General features: G+C 53.3%; 1 protein-coding gene across 2 annotated transcripts; it reads right to left on the bottom strand.

Moving 5' to 3' along the window:
* Nucleotides 1-1,104: 1,104 nt before the first annotated feature.
* ZBTB21 (zinc finger and BTB domain containing 21) lies at nucleotides 1,105-7,587 on the bottom strand. 2 transcript variants are annotated; one of them, XM_073577205.1, is made up of 3 exons: nucleotides 7,434-7,584; nucleotides 4,738-4,898; nucleotides 1,105-4,631 (listed from the first exon to the last, which is right to left on the bottom strand). In XM_073577205.1, the coding sequence occupies exons 2-3, from the start codon at nucleotides 4,848-4,850 to the stop codon at nucleotides 1,529-1,531; spliced, it is 3,216 nt and encodes a 1,071-aa protein (XP_073433306.1). In that variant the 5' UTR covers nucleotides 4,851-4,898; nucleotides 7,434-7,584; the 3' UTR covers nucleotides 1,105-1,528. The 2 variants fall into 2 exon arrangements, with proteins under 2 accessions (XP_073433306.1, XP_073433307.1); XM_073577206.1 differs by lacking the exon at nucleotides 4,738-4,898 and having other exon boundaries at nucleotides 7,434-7,587.
* Nucleotides 7,588-14,466: the final 6,879 nt, after the last annotated feature.

Here is a 14,466-nt window from a genome sequence, read left to right as displayed (position 1 = left end):
TAGGCTACAATTAAACCCCCTCCTAAATTTAGCAGCTTTTGCTACAAAAAGAATCTAGCCTATGGGATTAACACAGGTCCTGCTTTTCATGTCTTTAACAAATTGGAACAATTTTGAAACATTTTTAATGAAGTTTTGTTAATTATTAAACTTCGAAAAGAAAACCCATCTCGTTTCCAACCTATTCAAAAGAAAATCATCTTCCAGTAGTCATTGGCATTAGTGATGAGCGAGTATACTCGTTGCTCGGGTTTTCCCCGAGCATGCTCGGGTGTCCTCCGAGTATTTTGGCGTGCTCGGAGATTTAGTTTTTGTCGTCTCAGCTGCATGATTTGCGACTTGTAGACAGGCTGAATACATGTGGGGATTCCCTAACAAACAGGCATTCCACACATGTATTCAGCCTGTCTACAAGTCGCAAATCATGCAGCTGAGACGAAAACTAAATCTCAGTGCACCCCAAAATAATCGGAGGACACCCGAGCATGCTCGGGAAAACCCAAGCAACGAGTATACTCGCTCATCACTAATTGGCATGTATTTAACTAGAACCTAGTTGAAAAAAAAAATTGGAAGGGAAACCTTCAAAAATATTGTGCTTTTCTATATTTTGCCTCATTGACTCAGTTTTTTTATGGAGAAAAGTCATTTCCAGTTCTGAAATTTCTTCCACAAAACAAACAAAAAAAAAAAAAAGCGGTAAGCTCACACTCACACATGGTAAAGTCTTTGGGCCTGATCAAAGTTCCCCGGTGGGAACATGAAGATCGTAAATTGTGCTATGGAGGAAAAAAAAAAAAAAGACACAAAAACAGCGACTTCGATGTCAGAGAAATGCGAAACCGCTGCTATTGTGTCAATTGACCTGGAATTTCAGCCACAGAAAAAAAAAAAGACAACTATTTTAGAAAGCAAATGTTTTCTTACAGAGGTCTTCTCGTACAAAGAGTTTACAGAAAAAGGAAGGCCTTTGTTCTCGTCTATCACTAAGGCCGACTACAAAAAGAAGCGCCACGATTGTATTGGTCAGTTGCAATGATCTAGGTTCAGTCACACTAGACTACTATAATCACTAACCTAAGAGGCATCCAGCCACTCCAACAATTATTTTAGGACAAACTTGTCCAGTCTGAAGTGAGGTTCCTTTATTGATTATTGCTAAATAAGGTAACAGATCGGGTCATTGTCCGTAACCAGTTCATCAAAATTAGTTCCAGTAAAGAGATATTCACAAAAGTCAAAACCAAAGTCTCCGAAAGAAAAAAGATGAAACTCGAAAACCTTTAGGATCGAGTAGGAGGATCACACACCGATCGAAAGGGGTACCCAAGTCGAAAGGGGAAGATAAGAGATGTAATGATGGACTTCAGGCCACGTAACGGGAGAATGAGAATCGGGGATTAAAGTCTTTTATGAACACGACTAGAGATAGATGCCTAGTGTCTTATTTAGGCTAGGAATGGTTAGCCCACCCCACCAGAAAAAAAAAAAAAAAAAAAATGCATGACTTTATTCTAGCACCAAAGACTCAGTTGTGTGTCTGCTCATGACTCCATAAACTGAAGGCGGTTTTAAAGGTCCTGTGACACAGTTTACACATGAACTGTCGCTTAAATGTAAGGGCCGACAGGGGTGGAGCGTGATAGAAAAGAGTATCCGACTCCTGGGGAGCAAACATTTTTTCTACGGGGCTTGGTTTCTCGACTTTGAATCGCTCCGGTTCTACGAGGTGCATTTTGAGAGGAGGTGGAGGTGGTAACGGTAGCGTTGCGGGAGGAGGAGGAGGAGGTGGTGGTGGTGGAGGAGGCGGTGGGGGTGGTGGAGGCGGTGGGGATGGAGAGCTTACGGGAGCACCCCTTTCTGGTTCTCTGAAAGACGATTCTTCTCCCTGCGCCATATGAGACTGAAAGTGACTCCAAAGTCGAAAATTCGTCCTGAAGGCTTTGTTGCATACGTGGCAGATGAAAGGTTTGACCGAGCACAGGAGTTCTTGATGACGCTCAAGTTGCTTATGAACTGTAAAGATTTTGCCACATTTTTCACACGACCACACGCCATGCTCGGGGGTGGTCACATCTTCTTTCTGATCATACAGGGCTTCTGAGCAGTCTTCCATTTCATCTGAAGGTTCTTCCTTGATCTTAACATTGAATTGCTTAGAAACACTAAGATCTTCAGGAATACAGTTGGAGTCCTCTGAATCGTAGTTGATGTGTGCAGAAGAGTCGCTATAGACACCATCATCCTTCGAAGTGAGAAAGTCATTTCCCTGACTGGGTTCGGATAAAGGCTGCAGCCTCGGAGTACTGTTGATATCACCATTGTGGTCAATCATTGGAAATGAAAAGTTTTCTGTCGGGGCCATTGTGTTTTGGTTGTGAACTTCCACTTGATGACGCCAAACACTAAAAGAAGACTTAAATGTTCTCATACACTCTAGACATGTAAGCTTCTTATACTCGCACTTTGCGTCGTGTTCATTTTTAAGATCTGGAGTAGCGAATCGAAGGCTGCAGTATGGACAGAGAGTCGCGTTTCTACACATTCTCTCGTGATTCCCCTGTTCGATAAATGAAGACAACTTTAGGTTGCAATGCCTGCATCGAAATATCTCTTTACTTTCTTCAGGACTCTTTGGAGGCGATGGTGCTATGGGCCTAAGGTGTTTGCTGCCATATGGAGATTTCTCCCCCGGATGCATTTTGCAGTGTTGCTTGAACTGAGATAAGAAACGATACGACTTCCCGCAGAAGTTGCAGGTGTAAGCTGATTTGGTTCTTGATCTGAGGCTTCGTTTCAGGGCTTGTGCTTGGCTGCTTGCCAATCCAGGAAAGCTTGTTTTGCTTCTTCGCAGTTTATATATAAGTGCTTTTTTAATTTCCCTTTCTCTTACAATGTCTATTAGCTTCCTTTGGAATTTTTCATCTAGAACGGTCTGTGTACTCGAAGCGGGCGACGGGTTCTTCACTATCCCGTGCTGTGTCTGACAGTGGGTCCACACTTTAAAGTTAGTGTGAAACCTTTTAAAGCAAATGTCGCAAGAGTAAGGTTTCTCGGGATTGTGGTACATGTTCATGTGACGGTTCAGACCGGCGGTCGATCGGAAAACTTTAAGGCAATGTTTGCATTTGAACTTTTTGTCATGGTGCAAATCTGGTAACGCGATGCTCATTTCATGACTATCGTCGGAATCGGAAAAACGATCAACTGCTGTGGTTCCAGGTAACATGTTACTATCCAGCTCTAAAGAATTACTTTCTTTCAGTTTTATTCTTCTGGACACAAGTCTCCTATCGCCTTGGAACTTTCTTTTATTAAGCCTGCTTATAGGGGACTCCTCCTCTGGATTAACAGGTCTATTTTGTGATTGATCCCCCACTGTAACCTGAAAAATTTCAGACTGCTCCGACATAGGACTACTGGGCTCGGCTTTTATGTGAATATCTTTTTCCAGATCGTTTGCCACGGGATATGTTGCATTTGGCATTATGAAATCTAAAGATTTCTCCTTGCCTCTGTCGATGATTCCTTTTAATATGTGCCTACGGGACATCCCACTTGGTACCTCCTCTTTTGAGGTCCGCTTAAGACTGGTTGTTTCTTTAGAGGAGTGAAAATCGGTGGCTTGTGAGTAAGCCGGAACAGGGCTATCCATAGAAAGTGATCTTCTCAGGAGACTTTTAACAAGAGGACCGCTGCGATCAATCTGTTGTTTTGAAGGGACAGCAGGAGGCGCTGAAGCCCCTTGATAATAAATCATGTCATCTTCTTCCTCTTTAATTTGTGGACTCTTAGGTTCAGTTTTTGGTATCGAAAGAGAACACTCTGCTGAGCTGAGAGATGGTGTTGCGGTTTTTCTCTTGAACAATTCCGTCAGACTGGCCCTTGATATGCCGGAAGGAGAAGGGTGGTCTTCATTACCGTTGTCAACATCTTCAAAAGTTTTTTGGAGCGGAAAGCCTTTTCTCCTTGACGAACCAGTTTGCTCCCCTGAGTTGGAGGCCCCGTGCCACCGCCGTTCAGAAGCCAAAAAGCCAGAAAGTGAATCGGAGGATCGCAAATGATGTCTAGCAGAACTCGATCTTCCCGAAGAAAATGACGGCCTTGACACCTGGGTTTTATCATGGTGTAGACTACCAGTGTCTTTGTTTTGTGTTTCTTTATTCTGACAGACTATGACGCTTCTTTGCTGGGCTCCGTTATCATCTTCTTCACAGTGCCCTGACTTTCTGCGAGAAGAAAATGGTGCTTGAGGAGTTTTGGAAAGGATGTTTGTTAGAAAGCTGATGCCCAAACTGTAGCCTAGTTCTTGAATGGCTGCAAGACTTTCTTTCTCCGCAAACAATGAGGAGGAGTAAATGTAGTTCAACACGGTGTCGAAGGCATCAGCCTCGCAGAAGTCCAGCTGAAAGACATTTTGAGCCTCGTTATTTTTATCCATGAAGAGGCTGTGGAAATATTCGCTGCTGGCAGCCAAAACATTTTTATGGGCTCGAAATTTTTGGTCCCCGACAATCAGAAGAACGTCGCAGAGTTGACCTTTCAGACGCTCTTCGTTTAAAGCGCTCAGTATAGAGATGGAGTGAGCTGGATTTATGTAATGTAAGAGTCCGTCCATTGTCAAGACTGACCTGAAAAGGAAAATAAAAGACAAAAATCAGATTGGTACATGGATTTCCACCAGCAATTCTAAGGTTGCAGTAAACTATTTTAAAGTGATCATCAGACACCGCTCACCTCCCGATGTGCAAATTGCATATACAGATGTCAGCCAGAACATGAGACATTGTTAAAGGGCCGTTCCTGTCCCAGACATTTATGGAAGTTGTAGAGTCACAGGTTGGAAACATAGTAATAAAATCTGGCCAATTTTAACTTTTGATGGCCGTTGGACCATACTGGAAAGAAAAACAATTTTTCGGGTTAAGAAAATCGGATGAACTAATTGTCCCCTTGTATTCTGACAGGTGTCTATAACTGAACTTGAATTAATATACAACCCAAAAGAGTTTGCTACTGGCCATTTAAAAGGGAGGCACACAGTCAGATATCTGTTGCAAACGTGCAATGGATGAGCATGAGGCTCAGTCCTGTAAAAGGTGGCCAAACTGTATTTGGTGGGTTTCCTCCCACAATCCAAAGACATACTGACAGGGAATTTAGATTGTAAACCCCAATGGGGACAGCAACGACATTGTATGTAAAGCGCTGCGGAATAAGATAGCGCTATATAAGCAAAGCATAATAACTAAATAAACCGCAAAAACAATGAACAGGTTTATTCTTTCCATGGATACAGTAATTATTTTACACGATGCAGCAAACAAAAAAAAAAAAAATAGGCACAACACTCCACGCCACGCAATCAGCGGAGAGGCGGTGCTCTGCAGACCCTGCAAACTGCTGAGTCAGAGGCAGGGCTGTGGAGTTGGTAGAAAATGGAATAAATGTTTTCATTTCCTGTTCTGTCCAGATGTCACCGTATCCCAGAATTCCAAGCGGAGGAAGTTCACCGACCGCCATATTGGGACACCCAAGTGATGGATGTCTCAATATGGAAACTGCTGCTGGTACCAGTCTATTGCGTGGTACCACCAGCGGAACACCGTCGCACCACACACACACTCACACAGCCTCTTGCGTGGTATCACCAGCGGAACACCGCTGCGAATTCTGCGCAGTGAATCATTCGGCTGATCCCGGCGGCAGATGCGTGATGTGTCTACAGGCAGAGGAAACCGGTCACATTATAGGGGCATTCCCACGAACAAAAGTTGATTTTAAAAATTGTCTGTGTCTCACCGTGTATGGAGCATACCACATCTCCTGGGAAGGGGAGGAAACAAAAGACAATGCTGATATTACAGCAGGGGATCACAGAGGATTCAGTTTGTGAGGTAAAATATTTCACTGACTGTTTTTAAACAATATTTTACCTCACAAAATGAATCCTCTGCGATCTCCTGCCGTAATGTCAGTATTGTCTTTTGCTTCCTCCCCTGCCCAGGAGATGTGGTATGTTCTGTACACGGTCAGACACAGGGGTGAGAGACAGAGCACAGGGGGGAGACAGCTCAAATGGGACAGCACATGAGGGGAGAACACAGCACAGGAAGGAGAGAGACAGCAGACAAGGGGGACAGCACATGGGGTAGAGAGGTCAAAGAAGAGAGCGCAGACGGGAGAAGTCAGCACATGGGGAAAGAGAGAGTGGATAGGTGGGTGAGCACATGGGGGGAGAGATTCTCAACGCTGCAAACCCTGCCCCCATCGTGACATTACCGCGCTCCCGATGCGATAGCATCCGGCCTCCATCTAGTGTATATATATCAGTCACCTCTTTAGACAGTCTACGTTTCTTCTGGGAACCTAATGTGAATCCTCTCCTAGACTAAAGTCTATAGACTTTATAAATATAATAAATTAATATATTTTTTATTTTTTTTTTACGTTTGCAAACAGAAAAAAAATATTTCTACACAACAAGGTGTTTTTCCACTTATACTATTAATTCAAAGAAAAAATATTTTTTTTTTCTGTCACTGGTATAGCTGAGAAAAAAAAAACAACCTTTTTATGGTTTCAAAGATTTAAAAAAAAAATTACATTTTTTTAAATTATATATATTTTATATTTTTTACTCTTTGAAACCCTACAGAGGGCTTTTTCTCAATCATGCTAAGAAAAAAAAAAATTAAACTTTTTATTTAGTATAAATTTTAAAAAAAAATACCCTTTTCATGGTTTCAATATAATGTATATATATATTAAAATAATTTCCATCCCAAATGTAATTATACCTATATACTTGTAACTTAGCAGTACTATACAAAACATCTGCAAAAAAAAAAAAAAAAAAAATGGCCATTTTCTAGTATTGTGTAGCTGTCCCTTTAAATACATGTGCGCTCCATACGAGGTCTATAGAATTGTCTAGAAGCCCCGCCTCGTTCTGGAAAAAACTGTGGCGCTTTACAACTTGCTGATCTAAAACAACAAAAAAAAATCATCTTACATCTAGCCGCCATTTTTTAGAAGACAAAACGTAATAAGAACATAAAAGGAACAGGCGTCGCCAAAATGGCACCGCAGCCGAAAGCCCGTCCAATCAGAACACAAGATTAGTGTCACATGACCAAAGAATGGCTTCCAGTAAGCGCCCACAACGACCTAAGGCTCATGCGCAGGCGCAAAAGGCAGACTTTTTTTCCCCTTTCGCCAACAGAAGCTACGCATGCGCAATAACTGTTCTAGCAACAGAAGGGTGTGAGGTGGGGGAAAAGGAGGCTGGCGAGCTGACGGTTGGTGGAGGAGGGCGGGAGGAGCTCAGGCAGCTCGGAGAGAGGGGAGAAGAAGAGGCAAGATGGAGAAACCACCTCACAGTTACGTCAGGGAGACGACCGCAGCGTGAGAAAGGGTGTAGCTAGACTTACCGTTACTCCGCGGCTCCGGAAAAGCCTGTGTGCGGCGGCTCCGGACCTTCCAAGTCGCAAAATGTCATCGGCGCTCTCCTGCCGCCGTGATTCCATCCATCTTGAATTTGACGTCATCCCACACCAGAGATGAGGTCATCGCACGGAGCGCTCGTCACGTGTGCGGCGCTCTGATTGGCTGAGGCCTCCGTGGGCGGAAGAGAAGGAGGCGGGGCCAGCAGCGAAGTGGGCGGGGCTGCACGCTGCTGTGAGGAGAGTGATGATTGTTATTGTCATCGGCGGCCGCCATGTCTGCGGGAGCGGAGGAGGAGCTCCGGCCTCAGGAGCGGGAGTGCTGGGACTTGTGGTCCTACCAGACCCCTCCATGTGTGCGGAGGGGGAGCTCCGGCCTCAGGAGCGGGAGTGCTTGGACTTGTGGTCCTACCAGACCCCTCCATGTGTGCGGAGGGGGAGCTCCGGCCTCAGGAGCGGGAGTGCTTGGACTTGTGGTCCTACCAGACCCCTCCATGTGTGCGGAGGGGGAGCTCCGGCCTCAGGAGCGGGAGTGCTTGGACTTGTGGTCCTACCAGACCCCTCCATGTGTGCGGAGGGGGAGCTCCGGCCTCAGGAGCGGGAGTGCTGGGACTTGTGGTCCTACCAGACCCCTCCATGTGTGCGGAGGGGGAGCTCCGGCCTCAGGAGCGGGAGTGCTGGGACTTGTGGTCCTACCAGACCCCTCCATGTGTGCGGAGGGGGAGCTCCGGCCTCAGGAGCGGGAGTGCTGGGACTTGTGGTCCTACCAGACCCCTCCATGTGTGCGGAGGTGGAGCTCCGGCCTCAGGAGCGGGAGTGCTTGGACTTGTGGTCCTACCAGACCCCTCCATGTGTGCGGAGGGGGAGCTCCGGCCTCAGGAGCGGGAGTGCTGGGACTTGTGGTCCTACCAGACCCCTCCATGTGTGCGGAGGAGGAGCTCCGGCCTCAGGAGCGGGAGTGCTTGGACTTGTGGTCCTACCAGACCCCTCCATGTGTGCGGAGGGGGAGCCCCGGCCTCAGGAGCGGGAGTGCTTGGACTTGTGGTCCTACCAGACCCCTCCATGTGTGCGGAGGGGGAGCCCCGGCCTCAGGAGCGGGAGTGCTTGGACTTGTGGTCCTACCAGACCCCTCCATGTGTGCGGAGGGGGAGCTCCGGCCTCAGGAGCGGGAGTGCTTGGACTTGTGGTCCTACCAGACCCCTCCATGTGTGCGGAGGGGGAGCTCCGGCCTCAGGAGCGGGAGTGCTGGGACTTGTGGTCCTACCAGACCCCTCCATGTGTGCGGAGGGGGAGCTCCGGCCTCAGGAGCGGGAGTGCTTGGACTTGTGGTCCTACCAGACCCCTCCATGTGTGCGGAGGGGGAGCTCCGGCCTCAGGAGCGGGAGTGCTGGGACTTGTGGTCCTACCAGACCCCTCCATGTGTGCGGAGGGGGAGCTCCGGCCTCAGGAGCGGGAGTGCTTGGACTTGTGGTCGTACCAGACCCCTCCATGTGTGCGGAGGGGGAGCTCCGGCCTCAGGAGCGGGAGTGCTGGGACTTGTGGTCCTACCAGACCCCTCCATGTGTGCGGAGGGGGAGCTCCGGCCTCAGGAGCGGGAGTGCTTGGACTTGTGGTCCTACCAGACCCCTCCATGTGTGCGGAGGGGGAGCTCCGGCCTCAGGAGCGGGAGTGCTGGGACTTGTGGTCCTACCAGACCCCTCCATGTGTGCGGAGGGGGAGCTCCGGCCTCAGGAGCGGGAGTGCTTGGACTTGTGGTCCTACCAGACCCCTCCATGTGTGCGGAGGGGGAGCTCCGGCCTCAGGAGCGGGAGTGCTGGGACTTGTGGTCCTACCAGACCCCTCCATGTGTGCGGAGGAGGAGCTCCGGCCTCAGGAGCGGGAGTGCGGGGACTTGTGGTCCTACCAGACCCCTCCATGTGTGCGGAGGGGGAGTCCCGGACTCAGGAGCGGGAGTGCTGGGACTTGTGGTCCTACCAGACCCCTCCATGTGTGCGGAGGGGGAGCTCCGGCCTCAGGAGCGGGAGTGCTGGGACTTGTGGTCCTACCAGACCCCTCCATGTGTGCGGAGGGGGAGCTCCGGCCTCAGGAGCGGGAGTGCTGGGACTTGTGGTCCTACCAGACCCCTCCATGTGTGCGGAGGGGGAGCTCCGGCCTCAGGAGCGGGAGTGCTTGGACTTGTGGTCCTACCAGACCCCTCCATGTGTGCGGAGGGGGAGCTCCGGCCTCAGGAGCGGGAGTGCTGGGACTTGTGGTCCTACCAGACCCCTCCATGTGTGCGGAGGAGGAGCTCCGGCCTCAGGAGCTGGAGTGCTGGGACTTGTGGTCCTACCAGACCCCTCCATATGTGCGGAGGGGGAGCCCCGGCCTCAGGAGCGGGAGTGCTGGGACTTGTGGTCCTACCAGACCCCTCCATGTGTGCGGAGGTGGAGCTCCGGCCTCAGGAGCGGGAGTGCTGGGACTTGTGGTCCTACCAGACCCCCTCCATGTGTGCGGAGGTGGAGCTCCGGCCTCAGGAGCAGGAGTGCTGGGACTTGTGGTCCTACCAGACCCCTCCATGTGTGCGGAGGAGGAGCTCCGGCCTCAGGAGCGGGAGTGCTGGGACTTGTGGTCCTACCAGACCCCTCCATGTGTGCGGAGGGGGAGCTCCGGCCTCAGGAGCGGGAGTGCTTGGACTTGTGGTCCTACCAGACCCCCTCCATGTGTGCGGAGGGGGAGCTCCGGCCTCAGGAGCGGGAGTGCTGGGACTTGTGGTCCTACCAGACCCCTCCATGTGTGCTGAGGGGGAGCCCCGGACTCAGGAGCGGGAGTGCTGGGACTTGTGGTCCTACCAGACCCCTCCATGTGTGCGGAGGGGGAGCCCCGGCCTCAGGAGCGGGAGTGCTGGGACTTGTGGTCCCACCAGACCCCTCCATGTGTGCGGAGGGGGAGCTCCGGCCTCAGGAGCGGGAGTGCTGGGACTTGTGGTCCTATCAGACCCCTCCATGTGTGTGGAGGTGGAGCTCCGGCCTCAGGAGCGGGAGTGCTGGGACTTGTGGTCCCACCAGACCCCTCCATGTGTGCGGAGGGGGAGCTCCGGCCTCAGGAGCGGGAGTGCTGGGACTTGTGGTCCTACCAGACCCCTCCATGTGTGCGGAGGAGGAGCCCCGGACTCAGGAGCGGGAGTACTGGGACTTGTGGTCCTACCAGACCCCTCCATGTGTGCGGAGGGGGAGCTCCGGCCCCAGGAGCGGGAGTGCTGGGACTTGTGCTCCTACCAGACCCCTCCATGTGTGCGGAGGGGGAGCTCCGGCCCCAGGAGCGGGAGTGCTGGGACTTCTGGTCCTACCAGACCCCTCCATGTGTGCGGAGGAGGAGCTCCGGTCTCAGGAGCAGGAGTGCTGGGACTTGTGGTCCTACCAGACCCCGCCATGTGTGCGGAGGGGGAGCCCCGGACTCAGGAGCGGGAGTGCTGGGACTTGTGGTCCTACCAGACCCCTCCATGTGTGCGGAGGAGGAGCTCAGGAGCGGGAGTGCTGGGACTTGTGGTCCTACCAGACCCCTCCATGTGTGCGGAGGGGGAGCTCCGGCCTCAGGAGCGGGTGTGCTGGGACTTGTGGTCCTACCAGACCCCTCCATGTGTGCGGAGGGGGAGCTCGGGAGCGGGTGTGCTGGGACTTGTGGTCCTACCAGACCCCTCCATGTGTGCTGAGGGGGAGCCCCGGCCTCAGGAGCGGGAGTGCTGGGACTTGTGGTCCTACCAGACCCCTCCATGTGTGCGGAGGAGGAGCTCCGGCCTCAGGAGCGGGAGTGCTGGGACTTGTGGTCCTACCAGACCCCTCCATCTGTGCGGAGGGGGAGCCCCGGCCTCAGGAGCGGGAGTGCTGGGACTTGTGGTCCCACCAGACCCCTCCATGTGTGCGGAGGTGGAGCTCCGGCCTCAGGAGCGGGAGTGCTGGGACTTGTGGTCCCACCAGACCCCTCCATGTGTGCGGAGGGGGAGCTCCGGCCTCAGGAGCGGGAGTGCTGGGACTTGTGGTCCTACCAGACCCCTCCATGTGTGCTGAGGGGGAGCCCCGGACTCAGGAGCGGGAGTGCTGGGACTTGTGGTCCTATCAGACCCCTCCATGTGTGCGGAGGTGGAGCTCCGGCCTCAGGAGCGGGAGTGCTGGGACTTGTGGTCCCACCAGACCCCTCCATGTGTGCGGAGGGGGAGCTCCGGCCTCAGGAGCGGGAGTGCTGGGACTTGTGGTCCTACCAGACCCCTCCATGTGTGCGGAGGGGGAGCTCCGGCCTCAGGAGCGGGAGTGCTGGGACTTGTGGTCCTACCAGACCCCTCCATGTGTGCGGAGGTGGAGCTCCGGCCTCAGGAGCGGGAGTGCTGGGACTTGTGGTCCTATCAGACCCCTCCATGTGTGCGGAGGGGGAGCTCCGGCCTCAGGAGCGGGAGTGCTGGGACTTGTGGTCCCACCAGACCCCTCCATGTGTGCTGAGGGGGAGCTCCGGCCTCACGAGCGGGAGTGCTGGGACTTGTGGTCCTATCAGACCCCTCCATGTGTGCGGAGGTGGAGCTCCGGCCTCAGGAGCGGGAGTGCTGGGACTTGTGGTCCCACCAGACCCCTCCATGTGTGCGGAGGGGGAGCTCCGGCCTCAGGAGCGGGAGTGCTGGGACTTGTGGTCCTACCAGACCCCTCCATGTGTGCGGAGGAGGAGCCCCGGACTCAGGAGCGGGAGTGCTGGGACTTGTGGTCCTACCAGACCCCTCCATGTGTGCGGATGGGGAGCTCCGGCCCCAGGAGCGGGAGTGCTGGGACTTGTGCTCCTACCAGACCCCTCCATGTGTGCGGAGGGGGAGCTCCGGCCCCAGGAGCGGGAGTGCTGGGACTTCTGGTCCTACCAGACCCCTCCATGTGTGCGGAGGAGGAGCTCCGGCCTCAGGAGCAGGAGTGCTGGGACTTGTGGTCCCACCAGACCCCTCCATGTGTGCGGAGGGGGAGCTCCGGCCTCAGGAGCGGGAGTGCTGGGACTTGTGGTCCTACCAGACCCCTCCATGTGTGCGGATGGGGAGCTCCGGCCCCAGGAGCGGGAGTGCTGGGACTTGTGCTCCTACCAGACCCCTCCATGTGTGCGGAGGGGGAGCTCCGGCCCCAGGAGCGGGAGTGCTGGGACTTCTGGTCCTACCAGACCCCTCCATGTGTGCGGAGGAGGAGCTCCGGCCTCAGGAGCAGGAGTGCTGGGACTTGTGGTCCTACCAGACCCCGCCATGTGTGCGGAGGGGGAGCCCCGGACTCAGGAGCGGGAGTGCTGGGACTTGTGGTCCTACCAGACCCCTCCATGTGTGGGGAGGAGGAGCTCAGGAGCGGGAGTGCTGGGACTTGTGGTCCTACCAGACCCCTCCATGTGTGCGGAGGGGGAGCTCCGGCCTCGGGAGCGGGTGTGCTGGGACTTGTGGTCCTACCAGACCCCTCCATGTGTGCTGAGGGGGAGCCCCGGCCTCAGGAGCGGGAGTGCTGGGACTTGTGGTCCCACCAGACCCCTCCATGTGTGCGGAGGGGGGAGCTCCGGCCTCGGGAGCGGGTGTGCTGGGACTTGTGGTCCCACCAGACACCTCCATGTGTGCGGAGGGGGAGCTCCGGCCTCGGGAGCGGGAGTGCTGGGACTTGTGGTCCTACCAGATCCCTCCATGTGTGCGGAGGGGGAGCTCCGGCCTCAGGAGCGGGAGTGCTGGGACTTATAGTCCTACCAGACCCCTCCATGTGTGCGGAGGGGGAGCTCCGGCCTCAGGAGCGGGAGTGCTGGGATTTGTGGTCCTACCAGACCTCGCCATGTGTGCGGGAGTGCTGGGACTTGTGGTCCTACTAGACTCCTCCATGTCTGGTGGAGCGAAGGGATGGGAGTGCTGGGACTTGTAGTCCTACCAGACCCCCTCAGTTTATGCATGAGCAGAGGGGGAGCTCCGGCCTCAGCAGCGGGAGTGCTGGGACTTGTGGCCCTACCAGACCCTTCCATGTTTGCGGAGGATGAGCCCCCGGCCTCAGGAGCGGGAGTGCTGGGATTTGTGGTCCTACCAGACCTCGCCATGTGTGCGGGAGTGCTGGGACTTGTGGTCCTACTAGACTCCTCCATGTCTGGTGGAGTGAAGGGATGGGAGTGCTGGGACTTGTAGTCCTACCAGACCCCCTCAGAGTATGCATGAGCAGAGGGGGAGCTCCGGCCTCAGCAGCGGGAGTGCTGGGACTTGTGGTCCTACTTAGACCAGTAATGTCTGTGGAGGGGGCAGAAGCCGGCACTGCTGGGCCTTGTGGTTCTCTCCCTGTTCATCATGGCTGCCCAGTCTTGCATCACTTATAATGTTATACATTTTGAAGATCTCTGCAGCCAATAAGTGGAGTCCGTTCAGGGCGCCGTCTTCGTTCCCGGTAACGTTTCTTATTTTTTGTCAGACGCCGGCTCCGTGTTGCCCGACGAGCTGTGCTCTTGATCGGTGTCGTCCTGATCTTGTTACGGTATCTGTTGGACGCTTTTAGATTTTTTTTTTTTTTATTTTCCTATGACTGTAAAAACGCTTTTGCTCACTGACCGCAAGCAGAGATCCTGACTGAGGCCCGCAGGGAAAAGAAATAGAAGATCTGCTTCAACCAAACCACTCTTTCCCCCCCCTCCCCCCCCATGAGACGGTGGATGTTTGCAGCCAGTGTGAATGGCGACATGTTAGTAATGTGACCACAACCCGGAAGGTTGGAGGGGCAGCACCGGCGCTACCCCCACAGCCGAGCCCTGGCGATGATGGCGGCACATCAGCTCTGACATGATGACATTGTGTGATCGAATGATTCAGGGGGTGACAAGGACCCCGACTACAACTGTACTGATGATGAGGGACTACCGACCAAGAGCTGTACAGTATGTATACATATACACAAGCATTTCCTGCATGTACTAGCGTCTCATCACTTATTCCAGGTATCACTATGACATCATATTAGTGGTAACATGACTATGACATTTATTCCCAGAATAAATGACATCATGACGCAAGTGAGGG

Source organism: Dendrobates tinctorius, unplaced genomic scaffold (assembly GCF_039654945.1).
Source record: "Dendrobates tinctorius isolate UK_male_01 unplaced genomic scaffold, ASM3965494v1 ptg000054l, whole genome shotgun sequence".
NCBI classification, from domain to species: Eukaryota; Metazoa; Chordata; class Amphibia; order Anura; family Dendrobatidae; genus Dendrobates; species Dendrobates tinctorius.
The sequence above is the reverse complement of the archived record's forward strand: the minus strand, read 5'-3'. Positions and strand labels throughout refer to the sequence as shown.